The sequence below is a fragment of the Geotrypetes seraphini genome, chromosome 4, assembly GCF_902459505.1.
Source record: "Geotrypetes seraphini chromosome 4, aGeoSer1.1, whole genome shotgun sequence".
Taxonomy (NCBI): Eukaryota; Metazoa; Chordata; class Amphibia; order Gymnophiona; family Dermophiidae; genus Geotrypetes; species Geotrypetes seraphini.
The window spans coordinates 106,235,182-106,252,260 of record NC_047087.1 but is presented as its reverse complement, the minus strand read 5'-3'; the positions used below and the strand labels follow the sequence as shown (position 1 = coordinate 106,252,260).

Below are 17,079 nucleotides of genomic sequence, written 5' to 3'. Positions count from 1 at the left end.
TTGCAATTTTCCAAGCAAATTCTCAACCATGTAATTAGCACCTTATCCTGTAATGTTTCCTGCAAATGTTCAGTTATTTTCTGTAATCTGCCTAGAACTGCAAGGTAAAAGCAGAATAGAAGTCACTAATGTAATATTAAGTGATTTTTGACATCATTTGGATTGTTCAACTTATTATGTGATTCACAGTTGGGAAAGGTGCAATAAATTTTTCTATGAAGTCAATAAAAAATGAACAAAAAAGTTGGAATGTATTAAGTAGATGTATTAAGAAGAATAAAATTATAGATTAAAGATATACTGTATTTTTCGCACTATAAGACGCACCCTAGATTTAGAGGAGGAAAACAAGAACAAAACATTCTGAACCAAATTGTGTACTAATATATACCAGGCTTTGCACCCAGCCCCCCTCACTTCCTGCCAGATTCTGCACCCTGTTCCCCCTTCCCTGCCAGGCTCTGCATCGTACCTTTTTAAAACACCCCCCTGTCACCTGCCAGTTAGGAAGCAGTTTGATTGTGCATGCCAACCATCCAAGAATCCTATAGCAGTGAAAGGATGAAAGTAAAAAAGTCAGAGGGGAAGAGAAAGAGAGAGTTGTACAGGACAGAATGAGAAGGAAGGTGCAGCCTTGTCTTCTTGGATGGGAGTGGCTTATGTGAATATGTCCTTGGAGGAGACTGTTACCTAGCAAAGCGCTCTTGCTGAATGGCTGGTAAATAGGTCGCAGGGATCCCAGGGTGTCATGCACATTTTAGAGCTGTGAACTACTGACTACTCATTTAACTGCTTCTCTTGCCTGTCTTCCCCAGGCTGTAAGAAATTAAATCTCTGCTAAAAATACACAACCGGCTATACTCGTGCAGCTCTAACATACGCACTATGTAACTGAACTTCCTTTCTAACATAAACTGGAGTTCTCATTCAAAGCAAATGCACAGCATGTCAGACTTATAGCTCCTATATAACACAGGAGTTCTTATACTGCTCTAACACAAGCAGCATATCACCTGAAGCTTCTCTCTAACACAGTGCTGGAGTTCTCAACGAGTGCAAAAATAAAGCATGTCACCTATAACACTCCCCCCCCCCCCGTCATACCTTTTTACATGCTGCTTATAGCCTGATAGTCCAGTGGTGTATCGGCCGGCAGAGCGAGCTTTCCGCGCTCCTGCCTGGACCAGCACTGCTTCCTGAATGGCTGTAGTCAGTTCTCGCGAAGGAAGGAAGCAACGCCAGCCCGGGCAGGAGTGCAGAAAGCTCGCTCTGGACCACCAGGCTATAAGCGGCATGTAAAAAGGTATGACCGGGGGGAGGGATATTTTTTAAAAGATAGTACAATGGGGAGGGGGGCATTTAAATAGGTACAACGGAGGGGAGGTTGTGGGTTGTGTGTGTAAAAAAATTTGTATCTTCGCTATATAAGATGAACTGACATTTCAAAGTGCATCTTATGGAGTGAAAAATACGATATATAGTCAATTAAAAGGTGAAGATTTTTTGATTGATGAAAGATACCCTTAACCACAAATAATCGTAGGAGAAATCAATGATCCTTGGTGCAGTGTTCTGAGATCTTTTCCTTCACTTAGGCACAAGTATAGCATTATTAACCTTTTGAGTATCTGATATTTGGGTGGTTAATTTTTCCCTATTTTCCCTGTCTGTTGTCGTTTGTTCTTGTAGGTTTTTCACATGAAGATTTTGCTTTTTCTGCAGGTTCTAGTATTTTTCTAGGGCCTGGGAGATCAAAGAACGGCGGCTGTGGCTCAGCTGGCGAGCTGTGGGGACATTTTGCTGCAAAGGCCTGTTCTATGCATTTGCAAACAGCATTCCTGTATATTAGTTGATACTCCTGTTGGAAGTGTTACTGTTTTGTTCTAGTTCGCTTTCTTAGTTCTGCTTTGCTATTCGGCAGACTGTTAGTGGGAGGAACAGCTGTTTTTTTTGTAAGTTTTGAGGATTCAATCTGTAAAACCTACACAACCTGGAACACTTCGGTGGTGCAAGGATGGCATGTTTATAGCCCTGCATGGTTTTCTCTGGCTACACTGGAGGGAAGCCCTACTGATGTTTGTTTTCCACAAGAGGCACCAGATCTAGAGACTTTTATCTTGGCCTTGTTTTTGTTTCAAACTGTGAGTGATCTGATACACGCTTGGGATCAGTTGGTTGTGTCCCAAAGGCAGCAACAGGTTGTAGAGAGACCTGTTGTGATGACTTCAGTGTCACTATGGAAAGTGATTTAGGGTAGAGAATGACACGGGGAAAAAATCTGTCCCCATCACTGCACCGTCCCCGGCCCACCATCCTCTGCACCGCCCCATCACCGCCGTTCCCTTCACCGCCCCGTCACCGTCACCCCTTTCACCGCCCCGTCACCGCCACTGCTATCCCATTCACCGCCCCGTCACCGTCCCCGTCTAGCACCCATCTTCTTCCCTCCGCTCCCCCATAGTCTGGCATCTGTCTTCTTCCCTTCCAGCGTCTTCTCCCCACTCTGCCTTCCACATTTCCTTTCAGGATCTGTTCCTCTCTACCCTCTTTCAATGTCTGTTCTATTCCTTTCCACCACCACCCTTCCCTCCCTCCTTTACCATCTGTTCCTTTCTACCACCCTTCTTTCATATCTTCTATCAGTCCCCTCACCATCACTAGCAGTCTCTCTTCTCCCTTACCATGAGCAAATAGAACTTCTGAAAATTGTATTGCTGAGGCATTAGGATAATGACATCAATTTTATAATTCTTATTGTCTGCTCTGATTTCATTCACAATTTGGTTTGTGTTTTGTACCTGAGGATTCCATGAGGCATTTAACCTTTTCCTGTCTCTTCTGTGATTTCAAGTTGATTTGTTCAATAATGGAGTCTCAAGGTAGTAGCAGTTTTCTATTTTGGGCTCTTTTGACATTGTTTAAGGGATTTCTTGTACATTTGGTGCTGGTCTTCTTTGATGAGGTCACTTCAGAATCTATTTCCAAGGAAGAGAAACTTTTTCCCTTTCACCCCCTCCTTCCTTGTGTGAGCCGGAACACGCGGTCCCCGCAAGCAAGTAATTTTATATCATTTTCATTCTATTCATTCATAGAAATTAAAGTCTAGATAATGCCAGTCACATATCAAAACATGATTTTACAAAAATAATTCCCTGCACAGTCAAGCCTGCAAGGATTACTAGATGTCTTTCAGCAGCTCCCCTCCCTCCCCCCCCCCTTACCTTTGTGGCCAAGTCAAAATGATCTACCAACAATAAAATTTTAAAAACACAAAGCACGCTGTACGCAGAGAAAATGTTAATTATCATTTATATTCCGCGGGTTTTCAAAGAGGTCAAGGCAGATGACTTTATGCAATGTCACCTCAGTAACAACTATACAAAAATAGACAAATATTCCCCCTCCCTTTTTACTAAACTGCGATAGCGGTTTTTAGCGCAGGGAGCTGCACTGATGCCCTACGCTGCTCTCGACGCTCATAGGCTCCCTGCGCTAAAAACCGCTATTGCGTTTTAGTAAAAGGGGGCCATAGTGCAAAATATAGACAGCAGATATAAATTCTCAAATAGGACACATTTTGATCACTAAGTTGAAAATAAAATCATTTTTCCTACCTTTTTGTCTGGTGATTTCATGAGTCTCTGGTCCTTCTTTTTTCTTCTCCTGCCCCCCCCCCCTCTTTCTTTCCCTCTCCCCCTGGCTCCCCTCTTTATTTCTGCTTTTCTTTCTCTCTCTCCCTGGCCCCCCTCTTTATTTCTGCCTTTCTTTCTCTCTCCCCCTGGCCTCCCTCTTTATTTCTCTCTCCCCCTGGCCCTCCTCTTTCTTTCTGCCTTTCTTTCTCTCCCTCTTGACCCCCTCTTTATTTCTGCCTTTCTTTCTCTCTCCCCCTGACCCCTCTTTATTTCTGCCTTTCTTTCTCTCTCCCCCTGGCCCCCCTCTTTATTTTTTCCTTTCTTTCTCTCTCCCCCTAGCCCCCACAAAGCCATCGTGCCAATTTTTCCACTTCCACGATTCTTTCCCTACCCTCACCCCAAAGCCAGCAGCCGATTTCTCCCTGCTCCTTCCCCGATGTCCTGAACTTCATCGGGCAGCAGCAGCATTCACAATTCACTGCTGTTGCCCGTTTCAGGCCTTCCTCTCTGTCGGGTCCTGTCTTCATGAAAACAGGAAGTAGGCAGGACCCGGCAGAGAACAAGGCCTGAAGCCGGCAACAGCAGCGAATTGTAAACGCTGCTGCTGCCCGAAGAAGGTAATGGAGCACGAGGCAGACCGCTTCTCCCCCCTCCCACCCAAACCCCCGCTGACCCTCCTATCTCCCCCCCTCTGTGAACCTTTCCGAACCTCCCAGCAAGAGCAGCAAACCTCCTGCCGCGCAGAGGGAGGAGAAAGCCAACGCTACTGGAGGGAGGTTTGCTGCTTTCGCTGGGAGGGTCGGAAAGGTTCACTTGGGGGGTAGAGATAGGAGGGTCAGCGGGGGTTCGGCTGGGAGGAGGGAGAAGCGGTCTGCCTCGGTGCTCCAAGGCCTGGCGCCATTACCTTTTTTGCCCCTCCCACCCCCCCTTGGTATGCTACTGCTCTCCAGCTCTCCTTAGTTTGCCGGTTTTCTTTTTCGGCGACCGGCACGCTTTCAAAGAGCCGCGCACGCGCGGCTGCTCAAAGTTCAATCTTCTGCTCTGCTGCAACTTCCTGTTTCAGGTTGGGTCAGAGCAGAAGATTGAATACAGAGCAGCCGCGCGTGCGCGGCTCTTTTGAAAGCGTTCCGGTCGCCGAAAAAGAAAGCCGGCAAACTAAGGTGAGGTGGAGAGAGGAAGCTGGTTAAACGATCGAGCCGGCGTGCGGGTGGGGGCTGCGGGAACCGCACGATCCTTTATGCCTCACTGCGGTGACAAGACCATTCACCGCTCCACGGGGCGGTGATGGCCTTGTCCTCGTCCCCGCAGAGGCTGCTAATTTTCATTCCCCGTTTTTGGCGGGTTACCCGCAGCTAAACGCAGTAGCCGCGGGTAAACCGCCACCGTGTCATCACTCTGAAGGATATTTCTGCATGTTTTTTGGGTGATTTTACAGTCATGTGAAAAAATTAGGACACCCTATGAAATATTCAGTTCTTTCTTAAGAAATGTTCACATATTGATGTTGAATCTATTTTTTTTTTAATCTCTGGAAAAGAAAGTGATGCAATTGCAGGTAAGCAACAAAACTTTTCTTTGATTTACTTATGAAACAAAATATATCCATAAAAATGTATTCTGAGGAATAAATTAGGACACCCCCATATATCCTCCCAGTTAAAGTGGCTCGAATTGCACACATGTGTATCACATCAGGTATACATGATTAGAACATTATTAGTCTGCATTTTGAAGGAGGTGTGCCCTACTTAAACCTCAGACATTTAGTTTGGTGTGCTCATGACTGTTGCGGTGAGAGTGAACACCATGGTGCTAAAACTGTCACACTTCAAAGTGGTTATCAGGAAACATAAATGACTGCAAAGGTAAACATAACCAAAACATCTTGAAAATTTTCTAGATTATCTAGAGCACAGGTGTCAAAGTTGGTCCTCGAGGGACGGAATCCAGTCGGGTTTTCAGGATTTCCCCAATGAATATGCATGAGATCTATTTGCATGCACTGCTTTCAATGCATATTCATTGGGGAAATCCTGAAAACCCGACTGGATTCCAGCCCTCGAGGACCGACTTTGACACCCCTGATCTAGAGGGTACGCTATTCCTTTTTACTTAATTGTTGTTCTACTGAAGAAAGGAAATGTTTGTACTGTTGAAAACTGTGCTTCACCTGCACTGGTGTTTCTGTTTTGCTTATAAAGTTGACAAACTGTAATATGAAACGTCTCATTTTCTGACGTTTTCCTCAGTTTCCTATCACCAGGGTCACTTCTTGCTGTCCTTATGTGTATATGTCTGTTTTATTTTATCGTTATCCATTTTTCTTTATAGGAAAGAGAGAGAGGAAGAGACACAAAGGGATGCTGCAGCCAACCAGTGGAGGGTTCCTAATCCTTCAGCTACATGATGAACTTCTCTATGAGGTGGCAGAGGATGATGTAATACAGGCAGGTCAAGCATTCTATTACATACATGCCTCTATCTGTAGAGTGAAGGTGAAAATCAATCATGATTGTGTAGCTGAATATAACTATATTTTAAGTCCCTTATTTTAAAATTAAATTTCCTTGGAATATCTGAGGCTTCATATATTTTTAATAAAAGTATTATAATAAAATAAGGCATTTTATAGACATGAAGTATTTGAGAAATTGTAAAGATTGCAGTTGTATTTAGGACTATTGAGTGTCCATTGAATAATTAGCCCAAAGTTATGCTTTGTCACTGAGGGTAACCTTTCTCCAAGGACAAGCAGACAGTATATTCTCACATATGGGCCGCTTCTGATTACTGCTTAGATCAACATTCTAGACAAGACAGTTTGGTAAGGCAATTCTCAAAAATTTATTCTGTCTTTAAAAAATCATCTTCCCTTCATTCTCAGGGATTTCACATGATAGTTATATTTAACCCTCTTCCCAGAGGCATGAGTCTGGTAGCTTTGAAGTCCCATATGTGAGAATATACTGCTTGCTTATCCTCCGAGCAAGCATAGTTACCTTCACTTTTGGACCATTTGAATAGCCTTCTGAGTAAGGGTAGCAATGCATTGGTGCTTCAATTTAATTTAAGTAGCGCTTTTGATCTAAGTAGATCATGGTAAATTGCTTGAATTTTTGGATTCTTTAGGAATCCAAGGTAAAGTATTATCATGGTTTAAAGGATTCCTAGAATCGAGCCTCTACCAGGTCAAATTTAAGGATGCACTTTCAGTAATTTGGAAAAATCCTAGAGTCCCTCAGGGTTCCCTACTTTCTCCAACCCTCTTTGATATGTATCTCTTGTCATTGGGTCACTGGATGAGTAAATTGGGTCTGAAGTTGTTCCAGTGGCGTACCTAGGGTATGTGGCACCCGGGGCCCATCATTTTTTGACCCCCCCCCCATCTATATGAAAAATATGATTTTTAGTAACAATTCACATATCGCACAACAAGAGTGTAACTAGGAAAAGGCAGGATCTTAAACACTGCAGTGAGCACTAGAACACCAACACATACATTGTAAAACTAAACAAGCCAGATCCCGCACAGTCAATTGATCCTGTAGTCAATGCCAACTGAAAACTATGTTCTTTTCATACACACAGAGCAGAGATACACCCTCGCCCAATATGGAATAATCACAAACTAAAAATAGAAATATGTAGACAAAAGTTAAACTGAACCGCCAAGAAACCAGTCCCTGGATACAATGCAACACCACAAAAACAGTAACACATGTCCTCTAATACAGTGCAAAATATAAAGACAGTAGATGTAAATTTGAAAAAACTGATACATAACAATCACCACTTTACAAATTAACAAATAAAAATAAAACACATAATGAGAAATAAAAAAATACCATTTTATTGGACTAATCCCCGTAAGCGCGGTCCCCATCCCCGCAAACCACCTGATTCCATCCACACAAGCCTTGAATTGTTTATATTAAAGTATAAAAAGAAACAATATTCTGTACAATTGTCAATTTATAAATCAGCGTCTTCTCCCCACTCTCTCAAGTTTCAAATTTATTAAGATTTTATATACCGCCTATCAAGGTTATCTCTTCCCCATTTCCCTTAAGCGTCCTCAGCCCACTCTCTCTCCACTTTCCTTCAGCGCATGCACATAAAAACAAGCAAGTAATTTTATATCATTTTCATTCTATTCATTCATAGAAATTAAAGTCTAAATAATGCCAGTCACATAACAAAACATGATTTTACAAAAATAATTCCCTGCACAGTCAAGCCTGCAAGGATTACTAGATGTCTTTCAGCAGCTCCCCTCCTTCCCTCCCCCTTACCTTTGTGGCCAAGTCAAAATGATCTACCAACAATAAAATTTTAAAAACACAAAGCACGCTGTACGCAGAGAAAATGCTAATTATCATTTATATTCCACGGGTTTTCAAAGAGGTCAAGGCAGATGACTTTATGTAATGTCACCTCAGTAACAACTATACAAAAATAGACAAATATTCCCCCTCCCTTTTTACTAAACTGCGATAGCGGTTTTTAGCGCAAGGAGCTGCGCTGAATGCCCCACGCTGCTCTCAACGCTCATAGGCTCCCTGCGCTAAACAATGCTATTGCAGTTTAGTAAAAGGGGGCCATAGTGCAAAATATAGACAGCATATATAAATTCTCAAAATAGACACATTTTGATCACTAAATTGAAAATAAAATCATTTTTCCTACCTTTAGTAATTTCATCAGTCTCTGGTTCACTTTATTCTTCTGACTGCATCCAATATTTCTTCCCTTCTTTCAGCCCCCTGTATACTTCCTCTCCTCCAGACCTCATTCCCTCCCCAAACTTTTTCTTTGTTTCACCCTGCCCCCTTCTTTCTTTTTCTCTTTCTCCATACCTCCTTTCTTTTTGTATGTCTGTTTTTCTCTCTCTCTCCGTGCCCCATTTCTTTCTTTGTTTCATCCTGCCCCCTTCTTTCTTTCTCTCTCCATGCCCTCTTTCGTTCTGTATGTCTGTCTTTCTCTCTCTCTCCATGCCCCATTTTTCTTTGTTTCACCCTGCCCCCTTTCTTTCTTTCTGGCTCCCTGTCCCCCCCTTTCTTTCTTTCTCCCTGCCCTCCCCTATGCCACCACCATTGGGAAAATGCTGCCACCACCACTAGGGAATAAGCTGCCACTGCCGCCATCGGGAACAGGCCGGCGCCGAGTTTGCCTCTTCCCCGCGGGGCCGACCAACTCTCGCCACCCGACGTTAATTCTAACGTCGGAGAGGACGTTCTAGGCCAGCCAGGCAGCGATTGGTTGGCCCAGAACGTCCTCTCCGACGTCAGAATTGACGTGGGTGGCAAGAGTTGGTCGGCCCCACAGGGAAAAGCAGGGAGAACTTGGCGCCGGCCTGTTCCCGATGGCGGCGGTAGCACTCAAGTGGCTAAAGAGATGCAGTTTGCCAGCCTAGGGAGAACACTGGAGGGTGGCCAACTGTGCACCCCCTTGGGGCGTAAACCTGGGGCGGACCGCCCCCCCACCCCACCTTGGTATGCCACTGTCTGTACCTCCCTCCCTATGACCAAAAATTCTCCTTTCTTCTATTCCCCGTGTGACAACCATCTCTTTACCTCCCTTCCTCTCTCCCAAGTTCATGCCTTGTGTTCTGCGTTTGCCTCCCAGCCCATCTTAGCAACTTTCTCAGCAAAATGGAGCTTGAGCCGTGAGGCTTGTCTTCTATTTCCTGCATGTCCTGTCGCGCACACATAGCCAACCGGAAGTCTTCCCCGACGTCAGCGCTGACATCGGGGAAGACTTCCGATGGGCTATATGTGAGTGGCAGGGCAGGTAGGAGCAAAAGACGAACCTCGCGGCTCGAGTTATATTTAAACCCGCGGGTCCCCAGTCGTTCAGCTCTCTCCTGTGCACCCCCTTTGGGGCGTGCACCCGAGGCGGACCGCCCCCCCACTAGGTACGCCACTGGGTTGTTCAGCTATGCTGACGATATTACAATTATCCCATGCTCTACTATATTATCTAACAGTACTCAATTCATTGAGTCTGTATTAAATACAATGGAATCTTGGATGCAAGAATTCAAGCTGAAATTAAATCGGTTCATAGTCAGTGGCGCGCAAGACGCCAGTGCGCCGACAATCCAGTGCCGGCAATTCAGCGCAAGACAGAAGCGCGCGGGGGAAAAAGTAATTTTTAAAGAGCTACGACGGGGGGGGTTTGGGGTGGCAATCCCCCCACTTTATTGGTTAGTGTTCACGCTGCTGTTGGAGGGGGGTTCGGGGGGTTGGAAACCTCCATTATAGAGAAAATTTTTTTTCAGGAAAAGTTCCGTTTTCTCTATAATGGGGGGAGGATTCACACCCCCCCCCCCCGGCAAAGGCAGCGCGAACACTAACCAATAAAGTGGGGGGGAGGTTGGCACCCCAAACCCCCTGTCGGAGCTCTTTAAAAATTATTTTTCCCCCGCGCGCTTCTGTCTTGTGCTGGATTGTCGGCGCGCTGGCGTCTGGCGCGCGATTATCCCGTCACCATTAAATCAGGAAAAGACTAAATTCTTTTTTGTATCTGCTCGAAAGATCGACTTTGAACCAACAATTAAGATTAATTCAGTGTCATTTAAAATAAGCCCTACAATTAAAATTCTGGGTGTTGTTTTTGATCAGTGTTTGACTATGAAAGCTCAGATAGATGCAGTGGTTCAGAAGAGTTATTATACTCTGTGGAAACTTCATACTATCAGATCTTACTTTGATGCTACCGCTTTTACTCTCTTAGTTCAGACACTACTTCTGAGTATTTTGGATTATTGTAATGTAAGTACTAAGAAAAACTTGACTAGACTGACCTTGGTCCAAAATACAGCTGTAAGAATGATTTATGGCCTGAAGAAGTACAATCATGTCACTCCTTATTATCGTGAGTTGCATTGGCTCCCAGTGGAGGCCCGGGTGATTTTCAAGCTGGGATGTTTATATTACAAAGTAGATTATGGTGCCGATCCTTCATATCTTGTTGAAAGATTTGTGATCATGACTCATGAGAGGAACAGAAAATCTCATGCCCTATTTACGTTACCTTTTGTAAAAGGTTGCAAGAGTAAGAGAAATCATGGGCATTGTCTCTCTTATCAGGCTGCTTCGCATGACAAAGACTTCCATCCATTATTGATCAGATCTATATCTTATAAGCATTATAGAAAACTTTTAGACTTTTTTTCTCCAAATTTCTGACTAGTTAAATTTCTGACCAGCTACATTTTCTTTGCATTTCACCAATATAGTACTCTCCCGATATTCGCAGGTGGTTCCGTTCCAGGAACCCCCGCGAATATTGAAAAACCACGAATACGTTTTTTCGCCTGGGGAGGCAGGAGAGTGCAGATAGAGCGCCGTCAAGTAAAGGAAATCACTTGCAGTATGCTTCGACCACCTCTGCCTGCACTAAAGTCAGGCTTCACCAATCAGGAGCTACTTTGAAACACAGCTCCTGATTGGTGAAGCCCGACTTTAGCACAGGAAGTACTGGTCGGAGAATACCGCGAATGACCGGGGGGAACACTGTACTGTAATTTCCCGTAGCATAATCTTTTGTTATCCGCATTGACCTAATGGCTATGCGGTCTAGAAATCTGCGACAGTCAAACATCGATTTGCGAGTAATGCGGTTTGCGAGTATTTTACAAGACGAGCAAAACATAATCGCAAATCGTGACTTGCAAACCGAGCGTTGACTCGATTTGTGAGCACCCCCCGCTCAAACCAGCATCGCTCCCTCCCGCAAACGCCTCCGCCCCTATGAACCAGCTTTGCACCTCCCCCCGCTCGAACCGGCATTGCTCGCCCATGAACGCCCCCCTCCCAGAGAACCGACATCGCACCCCTGTGCTGGAAGCAGTATCCCCGTCCATCCAAACAAGCCCCTTACTCCAGCTGACACTGGCACGCAGCACCAACCCACAGGATGTGCCGGTGCCAGTGAAGGAAGATTCCGCCTCTTGCCTGGGCTGGACCTTGAGCATCTGCGCATGCTCAAGGCCTTCTGGCTCTCGTTCTCTCCGAGATTCCCTCGGTACTGGCTCAGCCTGAGCTTAGCACATCGAGGTCACACAGTACCGGCTCTAGATCTGCATCGATACAGCGATGGTCTGAATTGAAGCATTGCCGGTCTGCTTCAAAACATTAACAGGCGTTAACATCCCACGATACTGATGCCGACTGGCTCCCTTTACTCTCAATGTTGCTCAATATCTACTCATTCTTAATGACATCTTTCATCGTCATTGGATCGGTACTGACGTCATCAAAGGAGTTCTTCCGATGTTCTCAGTCAACAAACTTCTTAATCCAGAAAACAGTCTCCTTTTCCATCCTACAGAGAATCTCCTGCAGTGCCATATGTTTATACTGACCAATATCAACACAATACTGATACTGACAATGAACCTACATTATCTGCTCGAGTCATATGGCATCCCTTCAGATCCATCTCCTCCCAGACAAAGATCTCGAGAGACTTTCATTTACAAAATATATCAGGCAGATGGGAAAAACTCTGCCTGTAAAATTGGAGTCAGACACTGAACCCAGAGCAGAACTCCTTGAGACTTTAGATTTTAATGAACCTTCTTAAGTTGCCTTTTCACAACCTGCTTAAAGATGTTCTCTTTAAAAACTGGGAGATACCTTTCTCTACTACTATAGCTGTCTTTACCGAATACAGTCTTGTCCTGGATTTGATAAACTGCAATTGTCACATCAGTCTTTGCTGGTTGAATCCATGCTTAAGAAATCCTCCAGCTTCAGGGTATATATCACTATACCACTAGGACGTGAGATAAGTTTGGATGCCGTCTTTACCAGAACTCTATGTTGGCCAACAGAGTTCTCAATTACAACTTCTATATGTCCTTTTATCTCAAACAACTCATAAAGAAGTTGGCTAATTTCAAGCAATATATCCGCCTGTCAGAATTTCAGGAGATTACTCATGCTCTACTTCAAATGCAAAAGTTTATGACAAGATCAGCATTTATTACATTTGATGTAGTATCCAGTGACTCGGCAATGTCTATTGCTATGAGATGTCTTGCATGGCTGAGAGTCTCAGACACGAACATAAATTTTGAAGATCGTTTGGCAAATATTCCTTGTCTTAAGAACATAAGAATTGCCATATCCGGATCAGACCCTGGGTCCATCAAGTCCAGTGATCCGCACACGCGGAGGCCCCGCCAGGTGTACCCTGGCATAATTTTAGTCCCCATATCACTCTATGCCACTCTTAAGGAGATGTGCATCTAGTTTACCCTTAAATCCTAGAACGGTGGATTTAAGGGTAAACTCTGTGAGAGCATTCCAGGTGTCCACCACTCACTGCGTGAAACAGAACTTCCTGATATTCATCCTGGACCTGTCAACTTGAGTCTATGTCCTCTTGTCCGTGTCACACTGGACATTGTAAATAACTGCTTTCCCTGCTCCATTTTGTTGAATCCTTTCAGTATTTTGAAAGTCTCGATCAGATCCCCTCGCAGTCTCCTCTTTTCAAGGGAGAACAACCCCAGTCTCCTAAGTCATTCCTCATAGTCCAGGTTATCCATACCTTTCACTAGCTTCGTTGCTCGTCTCTGCACCCTCTCTAGCAGTTTTATATCCTTCTTTAGGTATGGAGACCAATGCTTGATGCAGTATTCCAGGTGCAGTCTGACCATAAGAACGTGCTCTGGCCTATCACAACCTCCGGAAGCGCGTTCCATATGTCCACCACCCTCTGGGTAAAAAAGAACTTCCTAGCGTTTGTTCTAAACCTGACCCCTTTCAATTTCTCCGAGTGCCCCCTTGTACTTGTGGTTCCCGACAGTCTGAAGAATCTGTCCCTGTCTACCTTCTCTATGCCCTTCAGGATTTTGAAGGTTTCTATCATGTCTCCTCTAAGTCTCTGCTTTTCCAGGGAGAATAGCCCCAGCATTTCCAACCTGTCAGCGTATGAAAAGTTTTCCATACCTTTTATCAGTTTAGTCGCTCTTCTCTGAATTCCCTCAAGTACTCAAAATGACTGATAGAGGAACAAACAATGATGCTTCAAATACCTTTTAAATTCAAGTGGTGCTCAGAATCCAAGATGGATGAAAAAACTCGATGTGGGGACGAGCCCCTAAAGAGCTTCTTACAGAATCTATCATTGCACCATAGTAAAGAAAAAGGTGATTCAAAGTACTTATTGAAGATACTTATATCTGTCTGTATTCCATATAGTGAAAAAGATTGTTATTGTCCAAGTTTTAAATAGCTTCAAAAGTGAACATTCAAAAAAGACTTAGCTTAAAAGTTCAGACAGCGTTTGTCCAGCTAGGTTCTGACGCGTTTCGCCGCCCTGGCTTCCTCAGAGAACCCGCTCAGCTGCTTATGAACTCCAATTCAATACGTGTCCTAAACAAACAAAAGAACATGATGCATTTACTTAAAGTGCTAAAGTTGCATTTAAACGATCTGATAAACCACAAAGTTCTCGACGCTGTTGGCGGGATACCTGATCCGAAGGAATATTTTTTTCATTTCCTGTGACATAAGCGCTCAGCTGAGCACCCGGTATTTATGTAAAGGAAGAAATGTCAATCACCTAATGAAGAAACGCCCACCACTCCACTTCTTTATTTAACCCAGCAGGGGTCACAGTCTGCCAATGAAATATCCATCTTTGTTCATGTTTCCACAACCAAGCTTGGACATTGCCTCCTCTATTTAAACGGGCCACTTCTAAAACAACAAACTGTAAATCCTGTAACTGGTGAGGGATAGCATGCCAGTGTTGAACTAGAGGGGCTCCCATGTCTCCCCTTCTAATTTTGCTCAAATGCTCGATGACGCGTGTCTTAATACTTCTAGTAGTGTGTCCTATGTAAAACATTTTACATGGGCACGTAATCATATAAACGACCCCCTGGGTGTCGCAATCTGTATGATGTTGTAAAGTGTGCGTCTTCGGTAAACTAGGATGATGGATACAAGTAGTTTCAAGAGCGTGAGCACAGATGGTACAATGTCCACATTTAAAGTGACCTTTAGGTCGTGGTGCTGACTGGCATACTAACAAAATGAGAGGTAGACATGTGGTCCCGTAGATTTCTGCCTCTAGAGTATGCAAAAAGAGGAGGTTGCATGAGACTTGGGTGCACTTGAAGAATATGCCAGTATTTATTAATGATCTTCTTGATGGCAAACGCCTTATATGAGTATGGAAGCGTGCATACCATCCGAGCTTCTGGTTGATCAGGGGTGTGTTGTAACAGGTAAGAGCGATGAGCGTAAAGAGCCCGCTTGTAGGCCTTTTTAATGGTATCATAAGGGTACCCGCGGTCCTTAAACCGTTGCCACATATCAACTGACCGGGTTTTATATTCTTCTTTACTGCTGCACAATCGCCTGAGTCTCAAAAATTGACCCACAGGTAAGTTGTTCCTCAAATGTCGAGGATGATAACTGTCATAATGAAGTAAATTATTTCTGTCTGTCTGCTTGCGATATATAGAGGTTTCAAAACCACCTTGATTTAAGGAGATGTGAATATCCAAAAAAGCAATTTGAGTGCCAGAGGTGACTGAAGTGAATTGTAAATGCAGGTTACATGTGTTGAGCCACTGTAAAAACTGGTGAAATGCTTCTAAGGTGCTGGTCCATATAAAAAAAACATCATCTATGTAACGTTTCCACACATAGATCTCTGTAACATATGAGGACGTGTAAATGTATGTTTCTTCAAAGTCAGACACGTAAAGGCATGCTAAAGACGGGGCCATAGTGGCCCCCATCGCAGTACCCTTTATTTGCAGAAAAAATTCTGTGTCAAACATAAAATAATTCTGTCGCAACGCTATGCTGGCAATGGCAACTAAAAAATCCTCTCTGGCTGAAGATAACTGAAGTGTACATAGATGTCTACGTACGACCTCAATAGCACTGGACTGAGGGATATTAGTATATAAAGCCTGAATATCAAGAGTGACAAGTAGAGCCCCCTGGGGATTGGAATGGGACTCTTGGAGCCAGGCCAGCATGGACGTGGTGTCCTTTATATATGACTTCGCTGAAGAAACAAGAGGTTTAAGATGGAAGTCCACAAATTCCGACAAAGGCTCTAACACAGAACCTATCCCTGAAACTATAGGGCGCCCCGGTGGAGATGTTAAATTTTTGTGTATTTTAGGGACGAAATATATCACAGGAATGACTGGATGATTTTGATGAAGAAATCGATACTCTCTGTCAGTAATAGTCCCCTGTTCTAACGCCTGTAGGAGTATATGCTGAATAAGGTCAGAGATTTCCACTGTGGGATCATGAGATAAAGCTTGATAGGATCCTAGCTCTGATTCCAGCAGTTCAACAGCTTCAGGCCCTGTACAAACGCGTTCCACTTCAGTAAATTTTCAAGGGACGGCCTCCCACAAAACAGGAGGTCTTCGGAGCACCAGGGGGAGACGCCCTCCGAAACCCTAACTGGGGAATACAACATGTTCAATTTATCCAGCAGGAATTTATCCGCCAGTGAATTGTCTGTCCTTTCTAAAGGGTTGTCATTTGTTCCGGTCACAAATTACAACCCTTTAGATACCAGGATAAGTTTGTATAAACTCATCAGAAAATGCAATTTAAAACTCTTTTTTCAAGATAAGCCCAGTGATTTGGGCCCTATAGGGCTGCATAGACCTTCAACTTGGAACCCTCCCGGGATTTTGGATCCGCATTTACAAGTTTTTCACAACTTAGTTGAGCAAGACATTGCTAGTTTAGAAGGTCTACCATCTCACATTAGGCGCAATATGTCACCGGAGATGACCCAATCGTTACGAGTATTGGCACAAGATCCTTGCATTGTCATACGTTTAGCTGATAAAGGTGGTGGGATTGTATTACAGGATACAGCTGCTTATGTTAACGAAGCCCGTAGACAACTTAGTGATACGCAGTACTAGCAAGCTTTATCTCATGATAAAGAGAAACAGCTCTTCACACTTTGGATTGTAAGTGTGCCTTGGCTTACTACATACAAAGGCTAGGCCACACAGGTCTTCACTTCAACTGTTCATCTCCTTTGACCCTAACAGATTAGGCCTGTCTGTAACCAAACAATTTCCACATGGTTGGCATCCTGTATTTCCTTCTGCTGTGCTCAGGCTGGACTGCTGCTTGAGGGACATGTTAACAGCCCATAAGGTCCAGCTAGCGTTCTTACGTTCCACTCCCACAGAAGATATTTGCAAGGTAGCTACTTGGTCCTTAATTCACACATTCACATCTCACTACTGTCTAGAATCCTATTCCACATGAGATGGTTGTTTCGGCCAAGCAGTATTACAAAATTTATTTTCTTCCTAAAGGCCAATTCTCCCTCCATCCCATTTCAGTAAGCTAGAGAGTCCCACATGGGAGAATATGCTGCCTGCTTGTCCTAGGATAAAGCACAATTACTTACTGTAACAGGTGTTATC

The 17,079-nt window shown here is 44.0% G+C and overlaps 1 protein-coding gene across 3 annotated transcripts in view; it reads left to right on the top strand.

The window, feature by feature from the left end:
• The window catches only part of POLQ (DNA polymerase theta), a 321,333-nt gene that overhangs the window by 293,033 nt on the left and 11,221 nt on the right, over positions 1-17,079 (top strand). For all 3 annotated transcript variants that reach the window (XM_033942580.1, XM_033942581.1, XM_033942579.1), the window contains one exon: positions 5,964-6,079. In XM_033942580.1, coding sequence (XP_033798471.1) covers positions 5,964-6,079 — 116 coding nt within the window. The remainder of the gene's footprint in view (positions 1-5,963; positions 6,080-17,079) is intronic.